Source organism: Schistocerca gregaria, chromosome 3 (genome assembly GCF_023897955.1).
Source record: "Schistocerca gregaria isolate iqSchGreg1 chromosome 3, iqSchGreg1.2, whole genome shotgun sequence".
NCBI classification, from domain to species: domain Eukaryota; kingdom Metazoa; phylum Arthropoda; class Insecta; order Orthoptera; family Acrididae; genus Schistocerca; species Schistocerca gregaria.
In genome coordinates, this window is record NC_064922.1 from 174,299,429 (window position 1) to 174,319,110 (window position 19,682).

Consider the following 19,682-nt stretch of genomic DNA (forward strand, 5'->3'; position numbering starts at 1 on the left):
CTCCGGAATATTTTACCCAAGAGGACGCCATCATCATTTAATCATACAGTAAAGCTGCATGCCCTCGGGAAAAATTCTGGCCGTAGTTTCCCCTTGCTTTCAGCCGTTCGCAGTACCAGCACAGCAAGGCTGTTTTGGTTATTGTTACAAGGCCAGATCAGTCAATCATCCAGACTGTTGCCCTTGCAACTACTGAAAAGGCTGCTGCCCCTCTTCAGGAACCACACGTTTGTCTGGCCTCTCAACAGATACCCCTCCGTTGTGGTTGCACCTACAGTACGGCTATATGTATCGCTGAGGCACGCAAGCCTCCCCACCAACAGCAAGGTCCATGGTTCATGGGGGGGGAACGCATTGTGAGAAGCAATTAATTACACTAAGAATAAACAAGATGTGTTCTTACAGGGACAAACTGAAAGTATTGCCATAAAAAGATGAAGAGGAAGGAAAGACGTGTATGGTACTAGGGCAGCTAAGTTCAAGTATTATGTTAAAGATTCAGACAAGCAGATAGAGGTGCATAAGAAAGACTTCCTCAGTGTTTATTGTGATACCATATCAAGGATGAAGAGATTGTGTAAGCTGCTGCTTCACGGCATGTCTCCTGAAAGCCAACGCGGAAAACACAAACCAGGGAATGCGAAAGAGGTTGATATACTTGCTTTAATTCATGCCCATATTGCATCATTTCCAACTAAACAAACCCACTATGGAAACACAGATGTTTTCTACTTAAACAGTAAACAACTTGAGAAAACTATGCATGAAATGTTTCTTGTCCAACAACCTGACAGTAATGTGTCTTACCACTATTAATCACAGATATTTCAATAATCATTTCCATTTCAGATTTGGTAGACCCAGTGTAGACACAGGCATTACGTGTAAGGAACTGAATGTTAAAGTGAAAAACAGTGCACATAATGATTACGCTAAACATGGAATGGCAGCACAACTCCTAGTTCACAAACATCGCAGAAAAAACTCTTCAAAACACCAGAAGATGCAACCAAGTTCTGTACTGAGAGAGAGGATTTTCTTACTTTAACATTTGACTACATGCAAAATTTATGCTTGCCTAAGATATCAGTTCAGGACATGTATTACTATCTAGAATGAAATTTTCACTCTACAGCGGAGTGTGCGCTGATATGAAACTTCCTGGCACATTAAAACTGTGTGCCGGACCGAGACTCGAACTCAAACTCGAGACCTTTGCCTTTCGCGGGCAAGTTTGGAAGGTAGGAGATGAGATACTGGCAGAAGTAAAGAGTACGAGGCGTGAGTCGTGCTTGGATAGCTCAGTCGGTAGAGCACTTGCCTGCAAAAAGCAAGGGTCCCGAGTTCGAGTCTCAGTCCGGCACACACTTTTAATCTGCCAGGAAGTTTCATCTATTATTATCGTTAACTGACTATTCCAGTTCTCTCTGTGCATAACATGAGAACTAATTCAGTATCCTTCTACAGCTACCATGAGGGGGCAAGCTAAGGAAAGTCCAAATTAGGTATACAGTTTTCTCCTCCATTATTTTAATACTGGCATCTCATCTAGTGTTAACTCTGGTTGTTTTGTGACTGCTGTTCAGGCCAGAACAAGAACAACACTCTCATCAGGTTTTTAGTGGCTGTAAGCACTCAGAGGCATATTTTGAATATCAGACCTCTTTTTTCCCTATCAGAGGACACTCCTTTCTGCAAAATGATAGGGACTTCACAGTAGTGAAAAGATGAGTGAGGTATGTGGACAGACTGTACACAACAAAGGACATGTTTGAATACATAGTCAGCTCTAGCGATAACGGAAATTTTACAGCTACAATCGTTGAAAGTGAGGATGTTTATGATTACAACAACTGGTGTCTGCATTATTACATTAGAAATTCCAATGCTGTAGAGATGTCTGTTAAGGGCATTCCTAGAGATAAAAAGGTATCTTTTAGTGTTTCAACTTTTATGGAATTCTGCTTTTCTGCAGAGCAGATCGGAATAGTTGTGGCAAAACCATGCATAGGAGGAATAATTCAACATTCTATCTTTCTTGGGCCAATATATCCACGTGCCCCAGAACTATCACATAGACATGCTTATTCACATGGTGTATGTCCAATCAATGAAAATAAAATTAAAGATATACACAAAATGCTCACGTACATTCCCAACTGTAATGAATCCAAAGCATTTTATGAGAAAATTGCAGCTTGGGAAACAAAGACAAATGAGTAAAATTCCAATTTCGTTTTGGAAATTTTGTCATGTATGTTTATTTCCCTGGATGATTTACTGTTCTATATATTCTGAACGTGTTTTCAATAAAGAAAATACATTATTATGTGTTTACATGATAGAATTTTATTACATAAGAAGCAAAACTGAAGTTAATTTTAAAAATGACTCAAGTCATTCTTTTTTAAACCTACATTTGACCATGAAGGATGTACAGCATCATGCTTTTGTAATGACAGTCTTATGCAGTTTCAATGTACATAACATACAATGCAGTAATTTAGTGCAATATTCACTTCAGTAAGATAATAGACAGTTTTTTTGTTGTTTCTAAAAATTAATTTCTAGAGACATAGGTCGTTTTGCAAATTCACGATTCATATGCATTCTCCTACTTCCATTTTCTTCACCACTTCAGTATCTCTTACATGGTCTTCCCTTGAAATTCTTGCTGGTCTTCTCCAGAAATCTTTTGACTTGTCTTCTTGGTGGTAAGTAGCAGTTTGCCTTTTCCTACATTGTTTTTCTAACACATCCAGGGTTGTTTATACGAGGAGGAGTTGGAAAATAAGTTTCCCCTGTCAACTGTGGGCAGAGTTGTGTGATATGTGTGAAAGACGACACGGCAGGTGAACACACACATGCAAGACTCTGATATACCATTGGGTAGAGGTCAACCGTGATGAAGCAGATGGCACTGTCGCAGTGCCTGCGCGAAGCGGGTGCCAGCCACCCAGTCTTTTCCCGGAGCTATGGAGAGAATGTGCATTTTGGAGTCTTAGTCACAGGCGGAAGTGAGAGCTGTTACCCGCTATGAATGGGTTTATGGAGTATCAGGCACAGAAATTCGTAACTGCCTTGTTGAGGTGCATGGGTCAGCAATTCAGTGATGGACATCAGCACGTGCAGGACATACCGAGACCTGGATGGACGTGCACAGCCGATGGATGACTATGATTAAAGCAAACCGGCGTATCACCATCGATGGAGTAGTGGCAAACTTGGAATTGGTCATGAGCGATCTCACAAGATCATCCACGACATTCTTCGGTACAGGAAGGTGTCAGCAAGATGGGTGCCCACCAACTGACCCTGACACACATGGAACAATGCATGGAATTCAGCCTGGAACAGCTCATGCATTACCATGAGTCTGGCAATGACCTTCTGTTTCGGATTGTGATGGGGGATGAAATGTGGGTCCACCATTACACGCCCGACTTGAAGGCAGCATCCATGGTGTGGAAACATCCGTCATCACCTGTCTGAAAGAAGTTCAAAAGCACTCCATCTGCAAGTAAAGTGCTACTCACCATTTTCTGGGATGCCAAATGAGTTTTGTTGCTGGGCTTTCTGGAGGATGCAACCATCAGTTTTGCACGGTACTGTGCCACACTGTCGAAATTGAAAGAGGTGATTCGGAAAAAGCGGCCTGGCCTTCTCAGATCTGGCATTCGCGTTCTGCCATTGGATAACAATGGGAGAACACATACGGCGACTGCAATGCAAAACCATGTTGCAGCTCTTGGCTGGGAGCGCTTACACCCTGTGCCTTACAGTCTGGATCTCACACCAAGTGACTTCCATCTGTTACCCGCTTTGAAGAAGACTGTCGGCAGAAGGCGCTTTGGCAGCAATGCTGATGTCAAACAAGCCGTTCAACGCTTCTTCTGTATGTAACGCCCTGATTTTTCCTGGAAAGCTTTTTGAAGCTTACAAAGCGGTATGACAAATGTCTCAATGCACTCTGAAATTATGTAGAAAATTAAGATATGTCTGATCTTTAATGTCTCATTCTCCTCCTTTTTTTTTTTTTTTTTCTTCCCACACACAACTCTGACCACAGTCGACAGGGGAAACTTATTTTCCATCTCCCCTTCGTACATGCAGGTCTCTGCACCATAGAAGACTATACTCTCAAATATCAACTTGAAAGTGTGTCTTTTTGTTATATTCATCACATCCCTTTCTCCAAAAGACTAAACTGAGCCTCCCAATGAGCCTGCTATTATTACCAATTCTTTTAATAATTTCTAAATTTAATTTTCCCTTGTTTTCTAAAATGGAGCCCAGATAGCAAACAACTGTCCCTCCCTCTATGTACAGTTCATCCGTATCATTAGCAACATATTCCATTTTTATAATTATCTGCAAATCACAGTTTTTTATTCCATTTGCATCCTCCATGTTGTGCTATGACGACTTTGTTGTCATTAAATAGTAAATGGTACATACCTGTTCCATTTGTAATCTATAAATCCATTCTTTTATATCTAAAAACAAAGATGATGGGACTTACCAAACAAAAGGGCTGGCAGGTCGATAGACACACAAACAAACAAAAACATACACACAAAATTCTAGCTATCGCAACCAACGGTTGCTTCTTCATGAAAGAGGGAAGGAGGGAAAGACATGTGGGTTTTAAGGAAGAGGGTAAGGAGTCATTCCAATCCCGGGAGCGGAAAGACTTATCTTAGGGGGAAAAAAGGACAGGTGTACACTCATATGTCTTTTCTAAATCTATGAAAGTTAGTCCACAGCTTTTCGATTTTTCTCTATATTTTTCCAAAATATGTCATATAGTGAAAATATTGTCTATGCATAATCAACCAGCTGTCAAATCACATTGTTATTCATGGGTCCTACAGTTAGTTTCCACTCTGACTTTTTTCATTTCCTAAGGTATTACATTTTGATGTAATATTTTGTTTAATAACTGCATTGTTTATTTAAAAACTTTATTACTACCATATTTATGAAGCTCCAGAGTGATTCTACCTAGTCCAGCTGATTTTTCATTGTTTCCTGTCCTTGACACATCAAATAGTACACTTTCAGAAATCTAATCTCATCACCCTTGTGTTCACTTTCTTCTACTATTCATTCCTTCATATTGTCTTCTCTGTCCTATCTAAAGAACCCACTTACTAATTAAAAGTTTCAGCTCAACAATCTAAGTTAAGCAATATTTAAATCACTATCCACATCTGGTTCTATTAGACACAAATTTTCTGTTATGTTACCTACGTACGGCTTGATCATTAAACCAACTACAGTGGAAGTACTGAAATGTCCCTAATTTGTTAAGATAATACAATGTGCAGTCTGGTCCAAGGTTGTTAATAATGACAAGTCACATATTTTAATGTTTGCTTATGTCCAAAGAGTACAAATGAACTTTTGTTCTAAAGAGTAAAAGTGCAACCATCATGTATTTCATTAGCCATTTTGTAAATTTAGAAGTAAGATGGAAAGATAAATATTTCTCCCAGAATATTTTCAACACAAACACAAGATGTTGCACGCACATCATTTTGATGTGTAATTTGATATTGTAACAGGCAGTATTAAGTTGTTATTACTTTCTAGTACATAATACAACTGCCACTTAACAGTATTACCTGAATCTGTTTATTACTTCCCTGTTTCAGTAAATTCAGAATCAACGAGTATTCTGAAAGTGGTAAAGTTGTGAGTTTACTTAACAAATATACAGGGTGGAGAAAAATTGTGTCACAAAATTTTAGTCCTGGATAACTGATGCCAGTAGGAACCAAATTTACTAAAGTTGTGTAGGTTGACAATGCACTCCGTTTGGCTACAGGATTGCCCTGTTGCCGGATGCTATGGACAATGCATGACTGCGAATGCTTTGTGTATCACATTGGGGCAGTAATGGGGCAAGGGACATTTGTATTTGTGAACCGATGACCACAGCACTGCCTGTCAACCGATGGACAGCAACAGGGTCATTCTACATCCAATCGGAGCACGTGGTGCCAAGTTTCTGTAGATTACAAATGATTCTTTGTCAACCTACACAACATTAGTAATTTTGGTTCCTACTGGCATCAGCTATCCAGGGTTAAAATTTCATGGCAATTTTTCTCCACCCTGTATACACAGTACGCGTGTGCGCACGCATGCGCAGACTGCAGTTTAAAGATGGCAGATGTTCATAAAATACCAAAGTAGGCAGTATATGCTCCCTCGATTGGCAACACTTATTTCTGCCTGCCCATTACTCCCCTCCACGAACTCATCATAGTTCACAGCTAAGCTGGTGTCACTGTGTTCTCTGCAATGTTCCGTGGTTCTGTGCTTGAACAACATTGAAACATGGATGGTAATCTCTTCCAGGGGGTGAAGAATCCTATGTAACAACAGCAACTAATGCATGAATAAAAGACAGCAATCACAATTCAGTCCAATTCTCCAACTATCGCTCGTCTTGCAGTCTAGTGACATCTGTTGGTACTATCTTCCCAACGGGTCTTTCTGCTGTAATGTATTCTTGTGATAACATCTTCATAACAATTTTAGACATTTAATTCCAGACTAATTTTCTTTATCTTTTCATCTAAATGTAATCATCTTGCTCTAACTATGATTAAAAGCTGATAACGTTTTTCCCCAGTATTCTGACACATGAACAGCAACAGCATTTCTTATTCACAACCCACTTGGTAAACTATTAGAGTTTCTCATAAATAAAATATAGACTTGATTTCAGAATAAAGAAATGGGCTTTCACCTTTGAATGTTATCTTAACCTCAAACGCAGCATAAATGTGTACATAGTTACCGTACATGTATGAGAGCTTTTCCAGTGAACCATTTCATATACAACAAAAGTCTGTAAGTTGATAGAATTTAATGTTATTTCCTCCAGTATTTCACAAAATTGTCAATTTTTAGGCATAGCATTAAACTCTTGTATCACTAATTCACAGTTTCTCGAGTATCCTTTGCATTAGTGCTGTGAGTCAAATGTACTGAGATTGTCTGAGCAAGATCAATATTGTAAGAAGCACTTCAGCATGTCAGGAAATCTCAAGTCTATTCAAACCCAAACACTGTTTGTCTAGCCTTACCTTAAGGGCTGTTCAAAATAAATTTTTAGGAAACCTCAATATCCAATGCTTCATTTGTAAATGTTAGACGAATCCTATATTAAACAATGTGCCTTATCCCTCCAGTTACCCACCACCTCCCAAAGTCCCACCATCCAGCTACAGATGGGCATTCCCTTCGTGACTCAGTACCACCCAGGACTGGAGCAACTGAATCACTTTGTCCACCAGGAGTTCGACTATCATCACGCAATGAAAGGAGGAATGTCCTATGCACTAACCTTCCCATCCCTCCCACAGAAGTATTATGCTGCCCACCAAACCCACACAATATCCTTGTCCATCCCCACACAACTCCTGCTCCCTACCCCTGGATTCATGGCTCATATCCCTGTAATATGATCTAGATGTCAGACCTGTACCATACATCCTTCCACCACCACCACCTACTCTAGTCTGGTCACTAGCATCACCTATCCCATCAAAGGCAGGACCACATGTGAAACCTGTCACATGGTCTACAGGCTAAGCTGCAACCACTGTGCTGCATTCTACATGGGCACAACTTAACAAGCTGTCTGTCCACACAAATGGCCACTGACAAACTGGCCAAGAAACAGCTAGGCCACCCCATTGCTGAGTACACTGCCCCACGCAACATTCTTAATTTCAATAACTGCTTCACAGCCTGTGCCATCTGGATCCTTCCCACCAACACCAGCTTTTCTGAATTACACAGGTGGGAACTCTCCTTGCAATACATCCTACATTCCCATAACCCTCCAGCACCACACACTGCTCATCATGTGTCACCTGAACCACGCCCCCCTTTCTCACAATATATAAGTCGCTCTCAGACACCTGACCAGTCAGTCGGCAAGACTCAGCGGATCAGCGCCTCTGAAGAAGTCCAGCGCAGTCCTGGACGAAATGTAAGGAGCAGAAAAGTTCCTGGACCACGACCTCACACCCCGGAAAGTATATCAACAGCCATGTCACCCGGTCGTGAAAGCCTTCGTTCTACACACAGTCCTCTATTCCAACAACACACCCACTGGCTTTTTACCTCCTTTACCGCTAAGTGCCCCAACCCCTCCACCCATCACCCTGCGTCTAACTTCCTGGCCACACCTAGCTGCCCTCCCCTCTCTCTATCATGTCCCTGTATCCTTCCACAAGCATCACTTTACTGTCCCCAACCCTTACCCTGCTACCCCAACCCAGCCTTCTCCATACCCCCTCCAACCAGTTGCATTTCCCCATCAGGTGCAGCTGCTCATAGTGTGGCCTCAGCACCTAGAGACTGCAGTCATATGTGTGTGACTTACGTTTGCACGCACACACTGCATACGAGTGTTCTATCTCCGACAAAGGCCTTGTTGGCCGAAAGCTCATTTTCTGACAGTCTTTTCAGTGTGCCTATCCATGACTCAGGATCTCCACTATATTGTAAGTAGTATCTATCCTATACAATGACCCCGTATTTTACAAATTACAAATTTATCAAAAAACCTCGTCTTAAAATTGGGTAAATATGGCACAATGAAATAATAAAAGAATAACAATAATTACAAAAGGTTTACAGGTTTACCTAATACCATTATTTCTATTCACACCAGAATATTTTTGTTGTTTTTTACCAACCTAAATTAAGTTTCTAGAACTTCATTTCAATTAAAAGTTATATTAAATCATCTGTAATTATCTAGATTTGGGGACTGAAAATGTGTGTTCACAATATGATAAGCAAAAGTGATCATTCTAAATAGCTCTCCATTTATAGACTTTCTAAGCACAAAAATTATTTTTATACGTAACGGAGGAAGTAAAGATAATCACTCTACCATATACTTGATTGATCACTAGGAACAAAAGCAATTAAAAACTTAGTTCAGAATTTGAGCAACATCTGTCTCCAGAGTTGACTGACTAAGACACAAATGCATATACAAGCATTTGCTACATAGTCCAAGGCTCAGCAATGTTTTCAGTTCCGTTTTGTGCATGCTGACCTCTCGAAATGACTATACAGTGTATGGTTACCTTCAATCTTTACATTATTCCACACAGGACTTCCCAGTATTATATTAAAAGATTGTCTTTGATAACAGCTATGCATATTGCAGCCTACACAAGTAGTTTCCAATTGCTCTTTCTCTGTATTTATGTACACTTCGATTTAATCCACAGAACATGATGTAGGCATAGAGTTAAGGAATAAAACAACATACTTGAAGAGAAGGTCCTTTGGAGTTTCTTCAATAAGCTCAGTCAGTACTTGCTGGAGGACTGCTGGTGGCCATTCTTTCCTGTTCTCCAAAGCAATTCCCTTTTCCTTTAGCAGTGGCGTAAGCTTTTTGTAAAACAGTTCTGATGGACGCATAATTTGTCCTGGAGCAGCTGTAAAAGGAAAATATGCACACTTACAAATTACAATTTAAGTAGCCTAAAACTGTTTGTTCATTAAGCCCTAGAAATATATTCAAACATTAACACAAGAATTTCCATCACAGTCAAAGTGCAAATCAAAATCATTATCTGTCATCCCATTTACAAATTTTACTTCTTGAAACAACACTAGCTCAAACTACAAGCTACTAATGACCTGTCCCAGCTTCACACAGGTAGCACTAAGTACCAAGGGTTGCAGGACTTGTCTAAGGTAGCGGTAGTAAGTTACATACACAAACATTCCTTGTTAATCAGTCTACCTACTGGTGAAATCCACACCAAAATTCCTAGAATAGTTTGAGATTATTCTTCAGACACATGCAGAAAAATGCGGCAGGGAATTGTATTATATACATTTGCAGATGCATGGGGCATTTCTCTTCTCTTAACTGGAAAAATTAACGTAGGCATTACATTTCAACAATGTAATGATGAATGTGTAATGGAAGCCCATACATCTATTGACACACACTGTGAAAACAGACTATACGGACATTACTTTACAGGCCTAGAAGTAGTTTCAACAAGACCACTTCAGAGTTGCAGGCAACAACAGCTGCAGCAAGGAAACAGTTTTGGATTTCTCCAGTTGATAATATCCGTACCTGGCCACCCCCATCGGAAACCCTCCCACCTGGGGACAAATAGTATTAGATCATTTGGAGGTGACTCAACCACATTCGATCTGGAGATGTAAGATCAGGAATGGCATTTCCCTGTGGATAATAACTGTGACTGTAGAGAACTACACAACATGGAACACCTATTGATATGTCAATTATGCCCTGAACCTTGCACAGAAATAATCTTCTGCTCGCAGCTCCATGTGCAATTGATGTTGCAAGATTTTGGGCAACAGTAGTATTGCTTACTAATCTTTTCTCCCTGTTGTTCTTAATGGTAATTACCACCTGTTGTCATCTTCAACTTTTATGGTCCTGTCTTCCTCAGTTGCGTGTAATATTACGGTATATTGATAATTTTTTTGCAGAAAATAAAGGCGAAACGTGTATGGCACTAAAATTGTGTTTTATTCAGTTGCTGTCAGACGGTCCATAAGTAAAAATTATCAATATACCGTAATACCACCAGTTGTATTTGCTTCCGACTCCAATGAATAATAAAATTAAACTGATAATTAGATAAAGCTGGCACACATGATACCCTGGACAGAAGCTAAGTCTGACTGGGAGAAAGAGGTATTCAGTCCTAAGTACTGCCATAAAACAAACTTCACACACTTTTAGTGGCTTTAAAACTTAACTGTTGGAAGAAGTAAAGATGGTACATACAAAACTGGATTCATACAGCTTAGACAACAATGCAAGTAAAAATTAAAAAAAAGTTATTCAATATATTCTGTATACATACTGTTTGATGTGGCAGTAGAAGAAGATTGGGTCTTCAGTGAAGCTGCCGCTGCCTCTCTTTGCTGCCAGCGTTTGTATAACCCAAAGAGAGGGGTTGCTCCATCAACCCAACTTATTAGCCCACTACGTGGTCCCAATGGAATGACTGAATAATGGCGTGCGTAATACATATCTGGCTGACGGCCTTGGCGCATCATAGTGTTCGCAATACTAAGGAATTGCATGATTCTTTCATCTAAGTGCAGGTCCTCAAGGCCTTTGAACAGATATGTGTACCTGCAGCAAATTTTGCATTTTTTACAACAGCTAAAATCTTCATACACACAAACACACACACACACACACACACACACACACACACACACACACACACACACACACACACACACACACACTTATTGTTAATTCAGTTCCACATTAATTAGTAAGAAAGGAGCATGAATTACAAATTTTAAACAATAGTTACATTTGTCCATTACTTCCATGGAAAACCAACTTCTTTGGCTTTGTTTTTGTGGGAAGTATAGCAATATTATTATCAACAGAAGCAATGTTTATTATTGTGCCAGCTCGTGGCGTAACTCCTGGCATAGCAATCAGAGTGTTTTTCAATGATGCAAGTGATGGGCTGATGTCTGACATTCGCAGACTGTATGCTGCACGTTTCTGAACACGTTGCTGAAGTTTAGCTTGAAGTTGTTTCATGGGTGCCCATGACTCATTTGGTCTTCTAGGATTAGATGGTTCTTTTAGGCTGGTAAGGGCTGCTGAAATGTGTTTACCTGCAAGAAGACAAGAAAATTACATGTATGAAGTGATCAGTCTCATTTTATACAATGTCATTAACGTTCTCATGGTTTCAGTGCTTAAAAATTTTACTTCACTACATTGTATTAAGTATTTAAAAAACATGAGCCACAGAACCGAATGTAAGTTACCCTCTCAGTATCAAAAAGATTGTACAGTTTCATAAATCAGCACTGTAGCATATATCGTGTATGAAACAAATTTTGAAGTTCTCTTTCAAAATATAATTTCAATGGTGAATAAATACTCCAACAACCAGCAAGTTACAAATAGGGGCATAAATCCGAGATGAAATATTAAATGTAATTATGAACTCTGAGGTACCTCTTCCTTGAATACTCTCCCCTTCGCCTTGAACCACCATCTGTACAAGCCTCCGAAGTGACAACGGTACTGGCCAACTGCCATGTCATCCCCTGCTCAAAGGCATCATTGGATGCAGATATGGAGGAGTGTTCCTCCTGACAAGGACATTGGAAATATAAATGCAAGAGGCAAAATGTTTATTATTGTGACAGATGCCAATAACCTCCATCTCCCCCTCCAAAGGTTGGAACTATTAGGTCCAAAAGCTAGAAAGTGCTATCACTTTTTCTTCGGCATGTGTACCAGCAATACTACAAATTTCTGCTATTAAATATAAGCACTGGCCCACAATTAAGTCTCTTAATTTATTAGTTTCCTGAACTAAACTTTCACTTGATATAATATGGAAATGATAAATTCAACTTTGTGCAGATGGCGCTTCTCTGAAATCACACTGCATGTTTGACAAATTGTGCATACTTAGAAGTGTTAGATGTTACACATCATCATGTATGACACTATGAAAAACCAGCAAAGCCTAGTATCGCAGTTAGACAGTATCTAATAGCAGTAAATATGCACTGAGGTTCATTTGTCATAACAGATTCAATTAGCTGTGCATTAAAAGAAAACTGCTACATTTCAAGCTGAAGCTGGAAAGGTAGTGATGTAATGCACATCAAAATCATACAAGTAATGGCAGTGTTTTCTGTGAGCACATGCCATAAGTATAAAGGAAGGAAGGGCAATTAAGATTTAAAACTTTGTTGGTGATGAGGTCTTTGGAGAAGGTGTACAAGTTCAGGTCAAGGTAGGAAGCTGGCAACATCTTTTCCAAAATAACCATCCCAGCATCTGCCTTACACAATTTAGAGAAACCACACAAAATCTAAATCTGGATGGTCCAGTTCCTTATCACAATTATGGCATTGAAGGAAAGAAAACAAACATTTATATAAGCAAGCTTTCATCATTCACAACTTTAGCAAAGTATCCAGCCAATCAGTTCACAGCAACTCAAATCGTGGTGTACACATTGAATGTCACAAAGCAAGCATAGATGGTAAGTTAATAATTCTGCAACTAGTCTAAAACTTTTATGGAATTTCAATATTCTCTATTGCCAAAAGTAAGGCACAGTCATTTCCCACTAAAATTGGAAAAAGAGCATGATGAACATAAGACAGAAACAATGTGACTAACATTGTGGCAAAGCCCAAAAATTAATATCCATTCACTGTTTTGCATAAAAATTTCTTAATTCATTTGCTGCACCAAATTTGGATAAAATTCCAAGCTATCGATAATATCCTCCATCATCTTTGTCAGGGACTAAAACTGATTCTTTTATACCCACAGAATGTAATCCGATTGGTTGGATCATGCCATGAAGGCGAGGATTGAAGTGGCACGTTCTAATTTCAACTCTTTCTCAATAGTTTGAAGTGCGAGCAGCTATTCTCGTTTGTTCAAACGAAATCTTATGCTTATTTAACAAGTTGTGATTTGCCACCACTGATTTATCCAAATGCCTGTATCTAAGGTGATGCTAATGTTCTGTGACCAGAAGATCAGCTGAAGTTAGACTTTGTGAGAACAACTTCAATAATAGAGAGACCGCCTATGCACTTAGCAATGCTTGTGAGCATGCACTTAAACCCAGCCAACTGGATGCCATTCTGTGAGTATAAAAGAGGCAACCTTGCCAGTTCATGACAGTCAGCTTTAGCCTCTGATGAAGATGGAGGATGTCATCTAAAGCTTGGAATTTTATCCGAATTTGACATGGCATGTGAACCGAGAAATTTTTATGCAAGGACCCCATTGTGAGAAACTTCGTACGCCTTCAACGTTTTGGTCACTATTTTTTTCCCAAGTTTATTTTAGAATACAGTGTTTTTAATGCTTTGCCAAGTGGTTTTGTTATAACAACGAGATACTCACCAAACTTCTCCTGAAACCACCTTTCATGTGGTGTCTCTGGTGGTACAGAAGTGATGGAGTGAAGCTGCTCCAAAACAAAAACTAGCTGTAAGGCAAGAAAATGGCATAATTTCACACTTGATAAAATATTACATCAGTACACTGATCAGCCAGAACATTAAGACCACTGATCTACTATCAAAATATAAACCTGTCCATGCGATAGCAGTGGCCCCTTGTGAGGAGTGACTGCTAGTCAGACACAAGCACAGTGAATGTAATATCAGTGAGTGTGCTGTCTGTGTGCAGAATGGGAAGGGCGTGTGATCTATCTGAGTGATCGAGGGGGCAGATTGCTATGGTCCAGAGGCTCGGCACTAGCATTTCAGAAACTGCACAACTTGCCAGGTGTTTGAGGAGTGCTGTGGTGAGTGTCTTCAACACATTGTGAAACCAAGATGAAATCATGTCCAGATGGGGTTGGGTAGCTACCTCTTTCAGATGTCGTATGCTTGACAAACTGGTAAAACAGGACAGGTAGCAAACTGTTGCAGAACTAACATCAGAGTTTAATGCTGGGCAGAATACAAATGTGTCTGAACACAACGTGCACCAAACATTCCTACCAATAAGCCTCAGCAGCCAATGACCCACACGTGTTCCAAAGTTAACACCACGACATCAGCAATTATGATTATAATGTGCACGTGAGCATCAGCACTGGTCATTAATGCAGTGGCCAAGTATTGCATGGTCTGATGAATCCCAATACCTTCTTCTTCATGCCAATGGGAGGGTGCGAATTGGTCTTCTTCCAGGGGAACATCTCCTTGACACCTGTAATGCAGGACAGAGACAAGCTGGCGGCAGATTCACCATGCTCTGGTGAACATTTATTTGCGCATCCATGCATCCAGTGGAGTTAATCCAAGGTACCAATGAGTATCCTACACTGATTGCAGTCTACAAACCCCTTCATAATGATCATGTTTCCCTAACAGCGGTGGCATTTTTCGACAAGACAATGCACCATATTACAAGGTCAGGAATGTGGTGCAGTGGTTCAAGAAAAATGGTGATAAGCTCCAACTGATATGCTGGCCACCCAACTCGCCAGATCTGAGCCCGATTGAACAAATCTGGGATGCGATTGAAAGTGTCGTCAGAGCTTGTCTCTACCCCTCCCTCGCAGAATTTACAGGAATTCAGCAAGTTGTTTGTGCAGATGCAGCACCAGCTTCCTCCAGGGAACTACCAAGACCTCACTGCTTCCATGCCACAGTGCATTGCCATCTGTGCCAAAGGAGGACGTACTGGCTATTAGGTAGGTGGTCATAATGTTCTGGCTGATCAAAGTATACAGTTACAATATAATCTATATACATTATTGTTACTGTTATAAAATGGCCACCATAAAGTGATAAATATCGTGAATGACTTTCCCATAAAAAGATGAAATTCATCATCAATCTGTCCCTGATTGTTGACTTGTTACTTAGCTTTTTTAAGCATGTTTCCTTTATCCCACAGTAATAGGAATCCCTTTGCTAGAACACTAGAGCAAAAATTAAAAATGAAACAAAGTTGGGTTTAGCGACAAAAGCAGATTTTACCTTAATGCCAGTGAAACTCATTTGTGAGTTCTATATCGGCCATGAGAGTGGCAACTGTTGGAGCTGATCAAGTGATGACAAACAATATCAATTATTAGCATCACAATGTAAGAAACTGAAGCTTTCAATGACTGTACACTGATGTGTGTTGATGGAACACTGAATTGTGCAGGATCCATTGAGAACACCAGTAGTCCAAACTACTGTTGCTTCTAAAATATAAGGAAGATATGCTCTTCTAGCAGAACAACATCCATGCTGATATTTCTTGCATCAGCCAACAGATGCTCAAAGAAGCTATCAACTACCATGTCCAGAAAAGATCACCAAACCAGTTACCCATTGTGCACATCCACAAAATGATGGGTCTTCTCTAGTCTACATTTCTGTCAACGTCCCTTGACCTCCTGCAAAGAGGAAGAAGAAAGAAAGAAAGAAAGAAAGAAAGAAAATAACTCTGCACTCATTCTTCTTCCATACAATTTCTTCTTTCTTCTGCTTCTTTTATTGACTTGTCATTGTCCTTCCCCTTGCTTCCTCGCCTTTATCTTCAGTTTGTGCACCTTCATAAGCATCTTCTCATCCATTCTGTTCACAAACCCTTGTCTGTTATGTCCCTAACACTTCCATTTCTCAGCTTTCCCATTATTGTTACACCTATTCAACCAAAGACTTCATTTCACTTTCTCACACCTTAGTTATTTCCCTTACCTTCAGGGCCCAAGTTGGTAAAAAATACGTTTTGCATATCAGCTCCTTATCTTTCTGGGAAACTTGTTTCCATATCATTCCTCTCACATTTCTAATAAAGCTGTTCACATATCTCTGTTATGCCTACATAGAGATGCCTACTTTTTCCCTGTTCCCTCACACCATCAAATTATCAGCAAACAGTATTGCTGTCAGCTTATCTATTTTGCCATTTATGTCTTTATATCATCCACCACCACTACAAAAAATCCAAGACAGTACACTTCCTTATTTCAGAATATTACTCTACATAAGTCATGATGTTCTCTCTTGCCACTCTCTCACAATTTACAAATCTCACATATAATAATTTTATGCTCAGTACAATCTGCTTCTCTACTCCTCTCCTCCTCCTCATTTCCTCCCACACTTTAATGCTGGATAAAGAGTCTTACATTTTCTCTACATCCCAGAATGCCATTAGCAGAACTCTGCCACACTCATATTTGTGTTCCTTTCTATACGAGATCTACTGTGGACTTTTGTGGCCTGAAGCCATGCTGTTGTTCAGTCAGATGCTTTTCCACTGTTCTCTGGAGCCTTCTTTCCAGAATCTCTCAATTTTTTGCACAGTGGCACATAAGGGTGATGCTCCCATATTATTAGAATAGGTACTGTACAATGTGTATAATTTTTTGCTATTCATTTAGAATCATTGCTTCATTTATTTCTTACAGAAAAAGCAGTATAAGAGTTTCTTTCAGTCAGATCAAATTAAACAATGAGCAATATTTTCTGAAGCCATTATGTAACTGATGAGTCTTCGCATGTATACAAGCACACAAGATAGTCACTTGACCATTTATTCATGTCTTTCTGTGTCACCTGGAGAGGGTAGCATTGTGATAGCCTTTTGTGGATGGACGATCCTTGTATGGTTTTAACAAGGTAATCACAATGACCTCCCTTTGTCTTAAATACAAAGGTCCTGGAATCAAATCTGATTTAAAAGGTGAGGAATATCTCTTTATGCTCATTATTCAAATGGCAAATCATGCACTAATAAACAATTTTGGATCCTGGACCTGTAGCTTTAGTCGCAAAGATTATATTTAGTGGAGAGGTTAACTGGTCTTCATTATTTAGCACAGAAGTGATGGTTTTGTCATCTACTTTAACCAGAGATCCTTCATTGTTGACTGCCACACTATAGTGGCCTTGGTAATGATTGAGGCAACTTGAGAACACCCATGATCTTTTTGCTTTTTTTTTTTTTTTTATCTGCAGGCCTCATAACATAGGATGCTGTTAGGTTCTGTGACAACTACCTGATTTGACCCTTTCCAGTGACACCCACCCACTTCTAACAGCAGAGCAACATACATTGTATTACCAGAGGATCTGCAATGCAAATATCTCAGTGTTATGAGTAACAGTATCAATCTGCCTAGCCATATCTTCAGTGCTGTGTTAGTATTGATTTGCTATTACACTCTGATTAAAATAACTTGGTGATTGACACTTCACCGACTCAAATGGTAAAATAACACACACACACACACACACACACACACACACACACACACACACACACAAGCAGACATGTGTGTGAAAGCTAGAAATTGTGTGTGTGTGTGTGTGTGTGTGTGTGTGTGTGTGTGTGTGTGTGTGTGTGTGTGTGTGTGTGTGTGTTATTTTACTGTGCCTGTCTACCGGCGCTTTCCCGCTTGGTAAGTCTTGGAATCTTTGTTTTAAATATTACGAGTAAGTTGAGAGGAGTAGGGAAGATGTGTCAAATGTCCCTCAAACATAGCCACATGGTTTTGCCTTTAGACTGACTTTCTGTGGATGCTGCTGCCACTTGGCACAGGAGAATACAGGTGGCTACTCAAACTAGAGAAAGAAATTTCTTGAGAATTCCAGGTATGAGGAGGAAGGAGGTGTCATTACAAGCTCCTGACAAATTAACAGTGAGTGAAATGGGAAATGGCATCATATTGCAGTCACAATTTTTTCTTTTTTCTCAGCTGAGATATACTAGCCAGAAGCAGTAGTCTGACCATAGTTTTTAAACATTGGCAATTTATATGGAATAATATTCATATAATTAACGCACTTTAAAATATTTAATATTTTAAAAATTTGTGATTTATAAAACTTAATAAAATTAAATTTTAATACTAAGTTCAAAACACAAAATTCCCTAAGATTTATGATATTCCAGAAATTCTCCAAGATTTCCCCGACTTTTCCAGGAAAATCTTAATTCTATGAGAATTCCAGGTTTCCCAGAAGAATTACCACCCTGGAATACTTCTACGGTGCTGACGTATTACATACAAGCCATCATATAATGACAAAATCAACTAAGTGAATGCAAAGATAAGTAAATGTTTGTTCCAAAACAAGATTATGGAAGTAATATCATGAAAATGATTTAAAAACAGTTCTAATCAAGTACTACTGCAAATTGAAATTTACACGTTCTACATTTTGAAGAAAAATAACACTTGGAGAGCTAACAATTCTGAGAAGCAGTAACAACATAACAACTATAAGTTCATCTGTTCCAATATCAGTGAGTCTAATGTCAGAATCTACAACCAATATGTAATGGGTGATGTATTTAATCTGAGAAATACTAACAGGTTTAAGAACAATGCGATGTTTCTCAGCGATCAGTCTATCGCGCTCTGCACGGTCCAATGCAGGATTGTTGTCAACTCTGTGTACTTCCACCTCAAGCTGCTGCAAACGGCGCGAAATTTCTGTGTGATGTTGGCTTAGTGTGCCGAGCCAAAGTTCATCCCACAACAGCGTTATGCGCCGAAGTTCTTGAACAAGTAGCTGTACCTGTGATATTGCTTCAGGTGCCTGTAACAGAAGTATTACATGTTAAGAAATTTAACCTCATACACCCTTGTTTATATTGTACTCGTCTGTGATATGCTAACAAATTGCGGAAGCCAAAGTACTCTGCTTTGACACCACAATATATGAAAAAATATATCTGCTCACTTTTCTCCACATATTTCGGGTAACTCTTTCCTGTCACTAACACAACTGCCACTTACAGTTCCACGCAACTATCTTATGAAATTCTGTGTAGCCTGACAAAGCAGTGACGGACAGGATTCATTACATTAAATGATAAAAGATGAAATCTATCTATTCATTTACCCTATAGATGTGCATACTAAACTTGAAAGCACAGCTAAATGTGTGTGTGTGTGTGTGTGTGTGTGTGTGTGTGTGTGTGGGGGGGGGGGGGGGGGGGGGGGGGGGGGGGGGGGGAAGGATATACAGTATATTTCTGTAACAAGAAATTTGAGCTTAATATTCAATTTATTCATTCATTAGTTCTTTCATTTATCAATGCTTCTGTGGCCAAAACAATAATATTTACTTTCAGTTCCCTCAGTAAACAATCCAACAACATTCAA

General features: G+C 39.5%; 1 protein-coding gene and 1 non-coding gene across 2 annotated transcripts in view; one reads left to right on the top strand and one right to left on the bottom strand.

The window, feature by feature from the left end:
* LOC126353895 (serine/threonine-protein kinase SMG1-like) overlaps positions 1-19,682 on the bottom strand; it is a 364,235-nt gene that overhangs the window by 99,844 nt on the left and 244,709 nt on the right. Inside the window, exons 30-34 of the mRNA XM_050003118.1 lie at positions 18,886-19,113; positions 13,958-14,042; positions 11,367-11,682; positions 10,902-11,176; positions 9,311-9,479 (exon numbers count right to left, since the gene is read on the bottom strand). Of these exons, the coding sequence (XP_049859075.1) occupies positions 9,311-9,479; positions 10,902-11,176; positions 11,367-11,682; positions 13,958-14,042; positions 18,886-19,113 (1,073 nt within the window). The remainder of the gene's footprint in view (positions 1-9,310; positions 9,480-10,901; positions 11,177-11,366; positions 11,683-13,957; positions 14,043-18,885; positions 19,114-19,682) is intronic.
* On the top strand, positions 1,290-1,364 carry Trnac-gca (transfer RNA cysteine (anticodon GCA)). The gene has a single exon. It is a non-coding gene; the product is annotated as a tRNA-Cys (tRNA).